We start from the raw sequence: 13,236 nt of genomic DNA, 5'->3' as shown, positions 1-13,236 counted from the left end.
TTACTGTCATTTAGAGACAGATTTTATTATTAAACTTATTTTATGATGAATAAATTAGTCTTCTAGTCACAGCTGAAAATTTGCCGATGTGACAATGATGTGACTCACTCACTCACTCACTCTTTGTCCACAATGTCACCAAGTTGCTTTATTGAGATGGTTGGCGGACTTGTGTGTTCCATAACTCATTCACTTACAGACTGAAAGATACAAAGCACAACCGTTGAATAAACTAGTCCAACTGTATGTTTGCAAAAATAGCACAACGCGGTATGCCAAAGGCAAATACAAACATCTCTAGTCCATTCCTGTCATTTATGTTCATATGTGGCGTAAATAAACATGATGTCGACATCTCGATAGTTTGTTTTGCTGAGTAAAAGTTACAGCACATTTGTATCCTGACTATACCAACTTCAATTAACATAATTATAGTAAGAACTGATCCAAATTTGAAGGAAAACCAAGCTCTATGGATATTTAACTTCTATATTGCAATAAGTGCGGCGTTTCGGTGTAGGTACTAACACCGTTATCAAACAAGTGATGAAGTCCTACACTGTTAGTACCTACACCAAAACGTAGCACCCCATTGCAATAAAGAATTTGAATCCATAGAAATTGGTTTCCCTTCATCTTTACAACTTCAAAAAATGCTTCTCAAAGAAGTGATCCATATTTGGCACGTTCAAATGGACCGGATGGGCGAGTTTGGGTTGACGTTGCTTTGAAAAAACAGGTAAGGGGTTCAAGAGAAATTAAGAGTTTGGTCAAAGTGCAAATATCAGATCGAGATAGAATTTGTGAAAAATTGGCATACATGAACTGAGGGCGAAACAAAACTAAACATCTCAGTTAGTGTAACAGCTGATTGCTTTTCACGTGAACCCATGTCTGTTTCCTTTTTCAAAATCTAATTGATGTATTATCTTTTAATATTCCATTCAAATAATGTCCTGCTACTGCTGATGTGTCTGTTAATAAACACATTAGTATCGTGACCATACCAAGTTCTAATTTCAGTAAGCATATTTATAGTAAGAACTGATCCAATTTCGGCACGTTTAAATGAACAGGGTGAACGAGGTTTGGTAAAAACATAAAAACAAAAGACATGTTGACATAATATGTGAGGAAACCCCAATGTCGTGAAGACCTCAGAAGTGTATCATTCTGTAACAACTCTCAGACATGTTGCTGACAAAACAATGCTTATAATCAGATTCAAATCACTGATCACAGGATAATGATTCACATTAAGAACCCAACTGTGCATCTGAGTAGTGCTTTAAATGGCGTACCAAAATCAAACACAATGTCACTGATAATTTTAAACTTCTAACACACTGATGCCAACCACTGCACACAGCTAGCAAGTATCCCTTACAGTCATCCATCTGAACATTTTGCTACGAATGAAAAGAAAACATCCTTATTAAACAAACGAACATAACATCCGTGCTCGAGTGGATAGAGTGTCAGTAAAAAATAAGAGGTTCGATTCCCGGCACATTAAGTGATGGCGATGGTTGTTTCCCTGTCTGACGCCCGAGGCACGCACGCACGCACGCACGCACGCACAAACAAACAAACAAACAAACAAACAAACAAACAAACAAACAAACAAACACACACACAACACACACACACACACACACACACACACACACTACAAATACAATAATGTCGACGTTAAACGTTATTAAAACCTCTCTCCAAACTTACACATTTTGGATTGAACAGGGTACATGTTGTAATGCATACAGGACTGATTCAATACCACTTGTTTCAACAAGACAAGAACAATGATATACACATCATCAGTTAACGCTTGCACTCAAGGAACTCAATCTACATTCAAAGGAAACTATAATCAATGAGTCGTTGGCGAGTTGCCTCAGGATCTAAGTGATTTTCAGAATTTCAACACGCATCGCCTATTGGCTTCCAGAAGTCAGATCAAGTGTACAAATGATGTCAGGATGATAAGAGTCACTGTCGCATGATTTCAAAAGTCAGTAGGAATCCGTCTGTTTTGTAGATCCCACCAGAGGATTTAATCTGCAAGTTTCACATGGCTGCCGCTAAGATGATGTTTGATCTTGTCCTGATTACAACCCTCCCTACCAATTACACTAAGGTTATAAAAGTGGAGAGTGTACTTGACTGTGCCCTTGAATGCATACGTAAGCCAAGGTGTGATGCCATGGCGTTCGATGCTCCCCAACCGATGTGTTATTTGTACCAGCAAAGCATTCAGGTGGACCCCTCGGCTACTTCAAATATGGACTTGTTGGTATACAACTTAAAGAGGGGCAACGAGTGCAATGAAGTATTTGCATGGAGTCACAAATTCCGTAAGTAAAATGTATGCTTCCATGCTTGATTTTTAGGGGTCTATGATGAAGAAGGAAAAACCTCGACTCGAAACCACACCCCCATGTTCCTGATTTCTGGTCGTCAAATCCAGAACAAAGCGGAACTGAATTGTGATCAACCGGTGATTTTCAAGGTGATGGTCGTTAGGTCGAAATATGTACGTTTGTTAGGGAATCAAGCAAGTACAGGTAGACATTAAGACATTTAGGAACAAATGCACCATCTAGGAAACTGATAGACAAATAGACATTGTTGCTGTATTTTGCTGCATATTATTCTCAGATTCATGTGTCTGAATTATGTTTATCAACTTGCTGCTTTTATATATTGAACAGTTATCTCGATGACACAACAAACTTATGTATCGTAACACAAACAGAAAATTGTCAAAGACTTACCCAGGAGTCATTCATAAAACAAAAGTAGAACTTAAAGCATTCAGATTAAATTAAAAGATTTCTGAATTATCAGATGTAAAAACGAATTAACGGTGAAGTGTCCCAAATATGCAAACACATTTGTAACATGAAAGAAAGAAAGTGGTCTCTATTGCCTGCTTATAAGAGTGTTACATTTGAGATAATGAACCGTCAAGATTTTCTTCCTTGTTCCCTTGGTATTGTTAGATGACGTCATTGTGATGCAATATTATGACGTCACACAAGCATTAGCTTGAGGTCACACGCTATTATACAGAATGGCATCGTCTTCTTGCGCAATAGCACCCAATCCTTGTATTTTTAACTTCCAGGGAACCCAGAGTGCGATGTGAAGAAAGGCTACAACTACGAAGCTGATATGGACGTTTGCTACAAATACCACTCCTCCGAGAAAGATAAACACGCAGCGGCCAAGAATACATGCATCAACGAAGGAGGTTCCAATCTTCTCAAGGTTGACTCAGACAAGAAACAGGATTTCTTCAAAAATCTCGTACCGTCAGGATCATATGGTGAATATTAGTTCGGCCTAGTTACCTTTTCAAGCACATTTTTTGCTGTATATGACAGACATATGCAAACAATTATAATCATGTTCCTGTTGTATAAGATTGAAAGGTATCTTCTTACGAAAAAATTTATGTTCTCTTTTGCATTGTCCCTTTTTATGGGCCAAGAGCATTTCTCTCTTATTGTTCAAGACAGAGACTTTATATATTGCACATTACTTGCGGAGTCATGTCCCGTATGCATGGCCAGCTTCAGTGGCAAAGCAGCCCCTGCCATTTCAGCGAATTGTGAGGTCAGATGATTTTTTGGGGTCCCAATTTTAACCAGAGTGTGTTTAAATATATTGTGTTATTCAAATGGAAAATAAAATGAAAAAATGCATTTTTCCATACTCAACTTTCCGCCAAAATACCGTCCCAAAAATGGGACAATATGCAGATTTATGTACTTGGTCATTGGTTAGAATCTGTATGATCAACTTCCAAAACCATATATCATCATGGGCGATCTGAACGGACACAACCCACTTTGGGGAAGTGTTCATACTGATAATAAAGGTAAAATCCTGGAGGAATGTATCTCAGAGAATAGCCTCTGTACATTTAACGATGAATCAAACACTTATCTACATTCAGCTACTGGAACATATTTTCCCATCGATCTGGCACTTGCCGATTCAACTTTGTGTATTGAATTTGAATGGATGGTCCATGGTGACTTATGTGGGAGTGATCACTTTCCCACCATTCTTAAAACCTCTCGACCCTGGTGATGACTCCTTTATCAAGAAGGAACGTCACCAAGGCTGACTGGTCATTATATTAGACTCTATGTATTGAACATTTGAAACATGACCTTTTCATCCACAGTGAGAATCCTTTTCAGACGTTTTTGGATATACGTTACCACATTGCTGGCAAAACAATTCCACAGTCCTCTGCAACTCCACATGTTTGTAAACCATGCTTCAATGATCAATGCAAACAGACCAGAAAGTGTAGGAAGAAAGTCCAAAAGTATTTTTGACGACGTCCTACCATGCATAATTTGAATTAAGTTAAAATTTTAAATGCCAAGGCTCGACCCCGCAATAAAACAGAAAAAGCGTCAGTCTTGGAGAAATTATGTTTCCAAACAAAATTCCGCACACCGATTTCAAAGGAGTGGAACATGGTACAGATAATAAAGGGCAAAGGTTCAAAATCTACCGTTCACCATTTGAAGGACGGTGATAATTTAATAACTGATAGAGCTGGCATTGCCAACAAACGTGGTGACACTCACGCCAAGCATTCGTCTTCATCCAATTATGTCCTTGAGTTTCAGAAACATCAGAAACAACAGGTTGTTCACAACCTCTAAAACGTTTTGGTACTCTGAGCAAAAATAACTTCTATTTGATCAAGAAACTAAATCTATCATTCTATTTTTGCCATATAATACTTACTATGATATATCAAGAATTACTTCATCAAGGCCATTCACTTTCTCCACGAAAGATGAATACCGTTGTGCCTTCCGTTTTATCGCGCGTGTGAATGCACCTACCCAAGACTGGAAAATAACCCTGTACCCATCTATGCATATCGTCCCATTTCTAGGACTCACTTTTCCAGTATAACGAATGTTCGGAAAAAATATTTACTGGTAAAATGACACCCCATTCCTTAAATTTCTTGCCAAAAACTAGCTCACACAATTTGATGACAATCTAAGACACTATGCATATATGGGTGAACTGCAAATTCGAACTGTTTCCTGTAAGGTTTTAATTCAAATTATTGTGAAATGTCTATTTTCATCAGCAACACGATAGAATGCAAGAGGATCTAAACTGAGCACTAAAACAGATTAAAGGCTCTATTAGTCTGTTACGTGTACCAGGAGGTACGATGCAGTCTGTGAAGTCATATTCCTTTGTCAATGGTTGCATTATTTTATTTTGTGTCAGTTACCAATGACGTACTTGAAAACATTTTTACCAAATAATCAACACGTTCCTTTCATTCTGTAAATTACATGAACATGAGAATAAAAGATGCTGGAATAGAAAACTAAATACTGTTTTGACATACAAATGGTGACCCGAGTCAAATCCAGCTGGGCTTGTTAATTTCCACTCCCTTCATGGGTCTGTGTGTCTGTCTTTACGAAATTGACATTTTGTAGGAACACCCGACATCTTTCGATAAGTAGAAGTTAATAGGCATTTTGTTTCATTATGGTATGGTCGACTATAGGCATTGTACTTATTTTTCAAGGCAATGGAAATCGGAAATAATTTTGAGAATTTTCAGGGCCTTGCTTCGACTGATTAACAATAAGTATAAAAACAGAATTACTCCTTAATGAGGACATACATATTTGGACGGCTCTTTCGTGTTGGTTTTAAACGTCCAACAACAACAGTCAACAATTCAATGTTGATGAAGATTAACAATGTTGATTAGCATCGTATACACAATAGCAGTTACATGATAAGCGAATCGTGGCTTGAAATTAACTGTTCTTTCAGGAACGGTTGCTCTAACAAATATGTATATGCATTTCTGGTTACGTCTTAAATAAACTATTGTCATGAATGAAAATAGTATTTACGAAGAAGATCGATATAAGATCTTTCTATTCCGAAAAGACTGTTACAGACAAATGAATGGATAAACACTGGTTATATTCTATAAGTACGATGTTTCGGTACAAATTCATGTGTCGTTGTCCAGCATGAATTTAACAAGAAGAGGAGAAATACATTATACTGTACTTCCCAACTTCTACTATGCCCCTCAAAGAAGTTGGTATATGTTAGAAAATAATCTTTGTGCATACATAAAAATAACATCTTGCTTTTGTGTAATGATCCGAAAAGCATTTTCATAAAGAGCCTCCTTAAGGAAACATACGACTATTATTTTCTTGTGGCTGGAGATTAACTTCTTGTTATAACTGTTTAACAGCGTACATCCAAGGAGACCGGCGCGACACAACGGGCGAATGGGTTTACTGGGAAGAGACAACTGCGGTAGTGATGTCGTACAATAACTGGGCGGACGGTCAGCCAAACGGGGCACCTGAGAGTACAAGATTGCATTTCTATATATCCTACTGGTCAGCATGACGCAAGATGCCTCTACACTAACTACTTCTTCTGTGAAAAATACATGTAACTGACCAATGGACATTCTGGCCTCGAAACAAAGGATCATTTCATGCTTTTAAACATCAGCAATAACTGGGGAAAAGGTATGAGAACGTAATAATTCTCATTAACGTTAGATAAAGCAATTTAGTTTCATGGAACATTTGGTGCTAGAACCGTGCTAGAACCTATGCTGGTCGTAAACATTTTCTTAGCAAAATTTGGAAACAACAGTCCTCATAGTTCACTCGAACCCAATAAGGAAGTCCAAAGCATGTCCAAGCATTATTCAGAAATATTTAAAGGTGTGATCACAATAATTATTCATGCATATTGAAGTGTGCCACAAGTACAATTATTTGGCTAAGTTACACCTTTTAAAGCAAATACTTCCCACTCAAATAATGCCTAATATAGGCAGAAATGACATGTACGTTACTGTCCAAAAGGCAATATACACTTTTTTAAGGTCATCATGTTTCAAGCACAACCACAATATAGTTTACATGGGCATAGGAAACGACAGAGTAACTTAATGCTTCATGATTTGGGGAGAATATATTTCCGTATTCCTCAACACAATTTTTTCATGACGAGGAATGAATCACTCTAAGAATGTCCAAAGTTTCATGGAAATGTACGTTACTGACACTTCATCTCATCAAGGTAGACCACTACTGAAGACATGATTTGATTGATTTAAATTGAAGAATAATATGTTTTCAAAAGAATTAAATACTCATTAAAGAAATAACAAAACCTTTCAGTGCTGTTAAGAAGGTGTCTAAATGCACTAATCAACCCGTAATTTTAAGGATGAAATGTACGTTACTCCTTTTTGTTTTAGAGGTCTGACAAGAGAATGGTTTACTATACAAATGGATGTTTATGGATATAAGACAATAAAATGAAGTGAGATGCTCATTGTTCATACTTGAAATAAGCATACTGCTTCATATAAATGCATAGTTTGAAAGATACGTTACCGCAATGTACGTTACCAAAGGATACGAAACTAATATTTACAGTGCATACAGCTTTACACAAAGCTGACCATGCGCTTCCTGTCGTCTGCTTGACCTTGGTTACACTGATTGCAAGACAAACCATTTGAATTTCAACGCTGAAAGACCTAAAATCGTCAATGAACCTGAGGTAAGTTTGAATGACTATGCTTAGTGAAGTTCATAAAGCTCATCTACAAGGTTTTTGCGATTTATTCGTGTGAAAATGTCTTAGTTTCATGTCTAAGCTGATTTTAACTTCATATACTGAGTCAAAAAGAAACTTCACAAAATGTAATTTGAAAAATAATGAATAATTATTCTCTGATGATACATCTATGTATCCGAAATGGGATCCCTATCTTCTGACTCTAGAAAAACGTTAGCAAAACCCACTCAAACCCATCCATTCGTCGTGCAAATGACGTTAGTGCCAAATCAGGTTTTGCACGTGCAGTCGATCACGTGATCGTCGCATCGAAGTTTTCTTCATATGCACGTGTTTGCATTGGCCTCAAGAATTGAAAAAATCACTTTTAAACCACAGTTCTAACGGTACTTGAAATGCCACGATTGTCAAATGTGCAACGTGAACGTGCCGTTGGCATGTTGCAAGCGGGAAGATCAGTTATTGACGTCGCAAGAGCAATGGGATGCAGCCGTCGTACTGTGTATGACTTGCGAGGTCGTCTACAACAAACTGGCACCACTTCTGATCGCCCAAGGTCGGGTCGTCCACGTGTGACGTCACGAGCAGAAGACCGTCAAATCGTCCTACGTCACCTACGTGACAGATTTCGCCGGCTACACAAACCAGGGCTGAGATGTTTAGAGGTCGACTGTCATCACAGACCATTCCAGAAATCGGTTGCGGGCTGCCAATCTCCATTCTCGACGTCCATATCGTGGGCCAATATTGACGCCGCTTCATCAATGTCAACGTCTGCTGTGGGCCCAACGTCACCTCCGATGGACCCAGAGAGACTGGAATCGAGTCGTCTTCAGCGATGAATCCAGGTTTACCCTCAGATTCGCGGACGGCAGGCATAGAGTCTGGAGACGACGTCGTGAACGGTATGCCGAATGTTGTGTACAGGAAGTCGACAGATTCGGGGGCGGAAGTTGCATGGTGTGGGTGCTTTCTGTTGGAACAACCGTTCCCGACTTCTGGTCATCCGTGGAAACCTCACAGCTGCTGCTTACCGCGACCAGGTGCTCACCCCTGAACTCGTTCCTTTCATGGCGGCTCATGGCCCAGGTCTACAGTTCCAGCATGATAATGCTCGGCCGCATACCGCGATGTTGACACGACATTTCCTTCAAAACGCTGGAATCAACGTCATGGACTTGCCATCGAGGTCCCCTGACCTTAATCCAATAGAGCACGTTTGGGATGCACTTGGGAGAAGGCTTCGTGGTCTTAGGAACCAACCTCAGAATTTGCAGCAACTTGGCGCTGCCTTGCAAGAGAAATGGCTCAGAATCCCCAACCACGCAGTCAATTAGGAGACGGTGTTTGGCAGTGGTGAATGCGCGGGGAGGCCATACACGATATTGAACTGAGAAATTTCGCATTTTTATTCTTGTGACTTGACATTCTGTATACCCATGTTTTGGAACGGCGGTGTAGCCTAATGGAACTGATTATGGCACTGTCAGTGTATCGAGTACATCACACAGATCTCAGCAATGAAATAATAACAATTTAACCATCTTACCATCTCTTGTTCTTTTATAGTGCCCTGAAGAAAGAATGTGAAGTTTCTTTTGACTCAGTATATGTTCACAAAGAAAAACTTTTTTTCATGGTGATTGTAATGTGAAATGTACGTTACCAATGGTAACGTACATTTCAGGAAACGAGATATATTAATTTTTGACCACACTCAATCAGGATTATATATCTAGATTCTTGTAAAATACATTTTATTGTTCATCTAAGATTCTAGAGCTAAGAAAGTATGATTTTAGCCACGGAAAACTACACAGTTAGACAACGTATTATGCTTACTGATATTCACTTTTTCCGAAACATCTCTATGTTTGATCACCTTAGTTCGACTGAAAATATCTCCTCAAAATAGATGAGGTGAATAGCGATATTTGATGTAGAATTACAACATGAAGATGTATATATCACAATGTTGATCAAAACATTATATCCAATCAAACAAACATTCAATTATCAATTTAGAAATGGTAACGTACATTTCAGTGACTAGTAACGTACATTTCGTCGTTATGTTTCAGACAATAATGGGGACAACACGTGCTGAAATACAAAAAGCATATAGGGAACGAAAGAAATTGAAGGATGGCGAGGCATATCTTGAGAAAGAACGACAGAGACGGCGTCAAAATTATGTTCCGTCGTCTCAACTAAATCGCAACGAGTTGTTGAAAAGAAACCTAAAGAATCTTGATAATTTGAAGAGACACAGGTCTCAAAAGAAAGCATTGCTTGCGGCTGCAGCAATTGAAAATGAACCTGAACAAGAAACGAGTGGCTACAAGAGTCAGGGTGCAGCTTCAGATCAACAGTTGGTGGTTCGGTTGCCCTTACCAAATGCCAGAAGATTGGGACCTAGACGTAGAACAAACAAAGCTTTAGCAAAGGCCTACAGAACCATTGCAGACCTCAAAGACAGACAGCATGAATTATCGAAGAAATACCACTCACTGAAAAGAAAAGTAAAAAGACATGATGTAAAAATGGCAGCTGGTTCAACAAGTACGCCGAAAAGCAAAACTGAGGCAATGCTGAAGCAAGCCAAGTTCAACACAATTGAACAGAGAAAAATCAGGAAAAATTTGCTTCTTAGTAATGCTCTTATTTCAGAAATTACTCATTCTAAGGACGAAATGAAAACCTCAAAGCGTCCTCTTCTGCATCGCATTGTCTCAGGGAAAATCATCAAGAAGTATCGATGTTTGAACCAGCTGAGTTCCCAGACTGGTTTATGTCGCCACAAGTTATCAAACGTTAGGAATAAATGCATTGTGCTGACAAAAGGAAAAAGGACAAGGACTCTACAGATATACAAATCTAGTGTCCTGGCTTTCCTTGAACGTGATGACAACAGTAGAGTACAACCTGGAAAGGCTGATTCTAAGAAATTAGATGGCCAGAAGATACAAACCAGAGTTCTGACAGATTATATTTATAATCTTCATGCAAAATACACGGCTGAGAACCCCGATATCAAACTATCTCTTTGAAACCTTCAGACGTATGAGGCCAAAGTACATACTACTGACATTATTCATAACCAGACACAGCTGCCTATGTACAAAGCATCAGAACATGGCTTTACAGCTTAAAACCCTTTCGCAAGGAGGGAATTCTGGTATTCCCAAATCCAGAGACATTCTTGAAAGATCATGTTGGCCTGAATATCATAGTAGAAAAGATGCCAGAACATGTAATCAGAAGTCAGTGGAAACGAGTGACGGTAGAAGAGAAAGGTAAAGAAAAAATCTGTCACCAGAATTGTGGATTCTCGCGACAAGGGATATCTTCATTGATGATCTAAAAACAAGTGGAAGATTTCTCATGCCATGTCGGTCGTGTACAAACACAGTATGCAGAAATCAGAAGGTTAAAGGAGACCCTTCCTCAACACCAGATGATTTGTCATATGGATTTTGCAGAAAATTATTCTCGCAAAACTGTTGATGAAATCCAAAGCGCATATTGGAACCAAGTTGGAGTGACCCTTCATCCGATTGTAGTCTACTACAGGAATGATGCTGGTCAGCTGAGTTTCGTTGCTGTGTCTGATGAAGTATCTCATGCATCTTCTACAGTTATTGCAATACTTCACAACTTAAATGCCTGATATTAAGGCCTTGATGAGAATGTGGAGATAATCCATTATTGGACAGACAGCCCTACAAGTGAGTACAGGAAGAAAGTTGTTTTCAACACTGTGGCTAACCATCAAACAGTTTTGGGATGAAAGCTCGATGGGACTATTTTGAAGCAGGTCATGGCAAGGGGCCATGTGATGGATTAGGAGGTACAACTAAACGTATGGCTGATGAGGCTGTCCGTAGTGGAAAGTGTGTCATCCAGGATCCCAAAGGTTTCTTCACATGGGCAAGATCATCAAATATGAAGTCTGTGAAGTTCTGTTTTGTGTCTTCCGGGGAGTGCCAGGATATCTTGAACAGAGTGAAGCAACTGAAACTGAAGAATGTGAAGGGGACAATGAAAATTCACGCTGTGGTTGGCCATGGGATCTCACGCATCAGTGTAAGAGATGTACGTTGTTACTTCGTGGTGTGTGCATCTCAGGTGGACTGTGTGACACTTGGAGAAAGGAGTCTCTGGCATCTAAAGACCAATCAGAAGAAATCCAATCTTTGGAAACCGCACTAACTGTCCAAGATCTACAGCCAAAGGAATCACAAGTCACACATTCTTCAGCAACAGAAGTCCACGATTCACAAACTAGTCCTGCAGAGGAATCACAAACAGCAGGTCAAGAGGTACCCAGAGATGCAGCTGATCATGAATATTCACCTGGTTCTTATGTAGAAGCTATCTATGATGGCAGGTGGTACATAGGAAGAGTTCTTGAACTTGACAATAATGATCATACAGTCAACATAACATTCATGGAAAAAAAGAAACAACTCTTTCAGTGGCCCCGACGCAATGATATTGTTTGGTGTAAGAAGGAAGAGATCCTATGTTCAGTACAACCTCCTCAAGCAAGTGGAAAATCTGGGCGCATGCTGAAACTTAGCCAAGATGATTTAGGAACCATTGAACGTAACTATCATGAGTACCGGTAGACTGAAATGTGCGTTACCAGGAAATAACTAAAACTGTTGTGCCTATATGTAGTTCTGTTATTGTTCTCGTGTTTCTAGTACCAGGTTAGAACGTTCGCCTGTTATGTTTTGCAGGAGATTAATGATTATACATAATATCATAGGTAAGTGAAAAACATGTGCTGTTTTGAAATGTTCGTTACCTGGAGAGATGTGCCTTGTGAAGACAATGAGAACATCAAGTTTATTCAGCATTTATTGAGATTGTTAGCGGGTCAGGTTTTGACTAGATCTTCGTTCAAGATTCACAGTTTCATTAACTATTTGTTGCTAATTAATGGTGTTGTTGTCCACAATTATGTATTCTTTCAGGCATCTGGGAAAGTAAATATATTGCTGCACATTTGTTTAGACGTTTTACCCAAAGAATGAAAAGTAAAAACATAAATTATAGTAATTATCCAGTTTATATTTCATATGAAACGGATCCCTGTTCTTCAGTAGTTACTAACATGCAATACCGCATTGTGTTGAAATCATTGAAATGTACGTTACCCTCCTACTAAGAGAGACATGTAGCATATGCATGTAACCTAAGATACCTATTTTGATATTTGTTCTCTAATACATATGTACCTTTGATTACAAAGCAATTTACACACTAATGGCAGTATCTTTGATGTTTCATTATATTTACAATTCTGTAAGTTCCAGGAGTGGAATTCTGTCAGTTCCAGAAGGGAACGACTAAACTGCTCTATGTTTATGGTGGACAAGTGTAACCACACGTTTGATGATTTAATGTGTTTCATATTGTTTTAATAAAATGTTTTAAAATTCTCTGTGGTCCTTTTGTGTCTTTTGTGTACAATAAGAGTCTATAACTGAACGGTAACGTACACTTTAGCCCTACTTTACCATTCAGTATGTACCAGGTGTTATTGTCCACAGAATAAGAATCGGAATACTTAACTTTAAATCATTTCGG

At 38.8% G+C, this 13,236-nt stretch overlaps 1 protein-coding gene across 1 annotated transcript; it reads left to right on the top strand.

Moving 5' to 3' along the window:
- The first annotated feature begins 1,983 nt into the window (after positions 1-1,983).
- LOC124279849 lies at positions 1,984-6,704 on the top strand. Its single transcript, XM_046715727.1, has 3 exons — positions 1,984-2,357; positions 3,131-3,331; positions 6,284-6,704. Exons 1-3 carry the CDS (start codon positions 2,075-2,077, stop codon positions 6,442-6,444), a joined length of 645 nt encoding a protein of 214 aa, XP_046571683.1. The 5' UTR covers positions 1,984-2,074; the 3' UTR covers positions 6,445-6,704.
- Positions 6,705-13,236: the final 6,532 nt, after the last annotated feature.

Source organism: Haliotis rubra, unplaced genomic scaffold, assembly GCF_003918875.1.
Source record: "Haliotis rubra isolate DU_JTF1 unplaced genomic scaffold, ASM391887v1 Scf2570, whole genome shotgun sequence".
Lineage (NCBI taxonomy): Eukaryota > Metazoa > Mollusca > Gastropoda > Lepetellida > Haliotidae > Haliotis > Haliotis rubra.
The sequence above is the reverse complement of the archived record's forward strand: the minus strand, read 5'-3'. Positions and strand labels throughout refer to the sequence as shown.

Coding starts and splice junctions, on each gene's coding strand:
- LOC124279849 (XM_046715727.1), top strand. CDS start 2,075: ATGGCTGCCGCTAAGATGATGTTTGATCTTGTCCTGATTACAACCCTC. Junction 2,358..3,130: donor TGCATGGAGTCACAAATTCC/GTAAGTAAAATG, acceptor TTTAACTTCCAG/GGAACCCAGAGTGCGATGTG. Junction 3,332..6,283: donor CGTACCGTCAGGATCATATG/GTGAATATTAGT, acceptor ACTGTTTAACAG/CGTACATCCAAGGAGACCGG.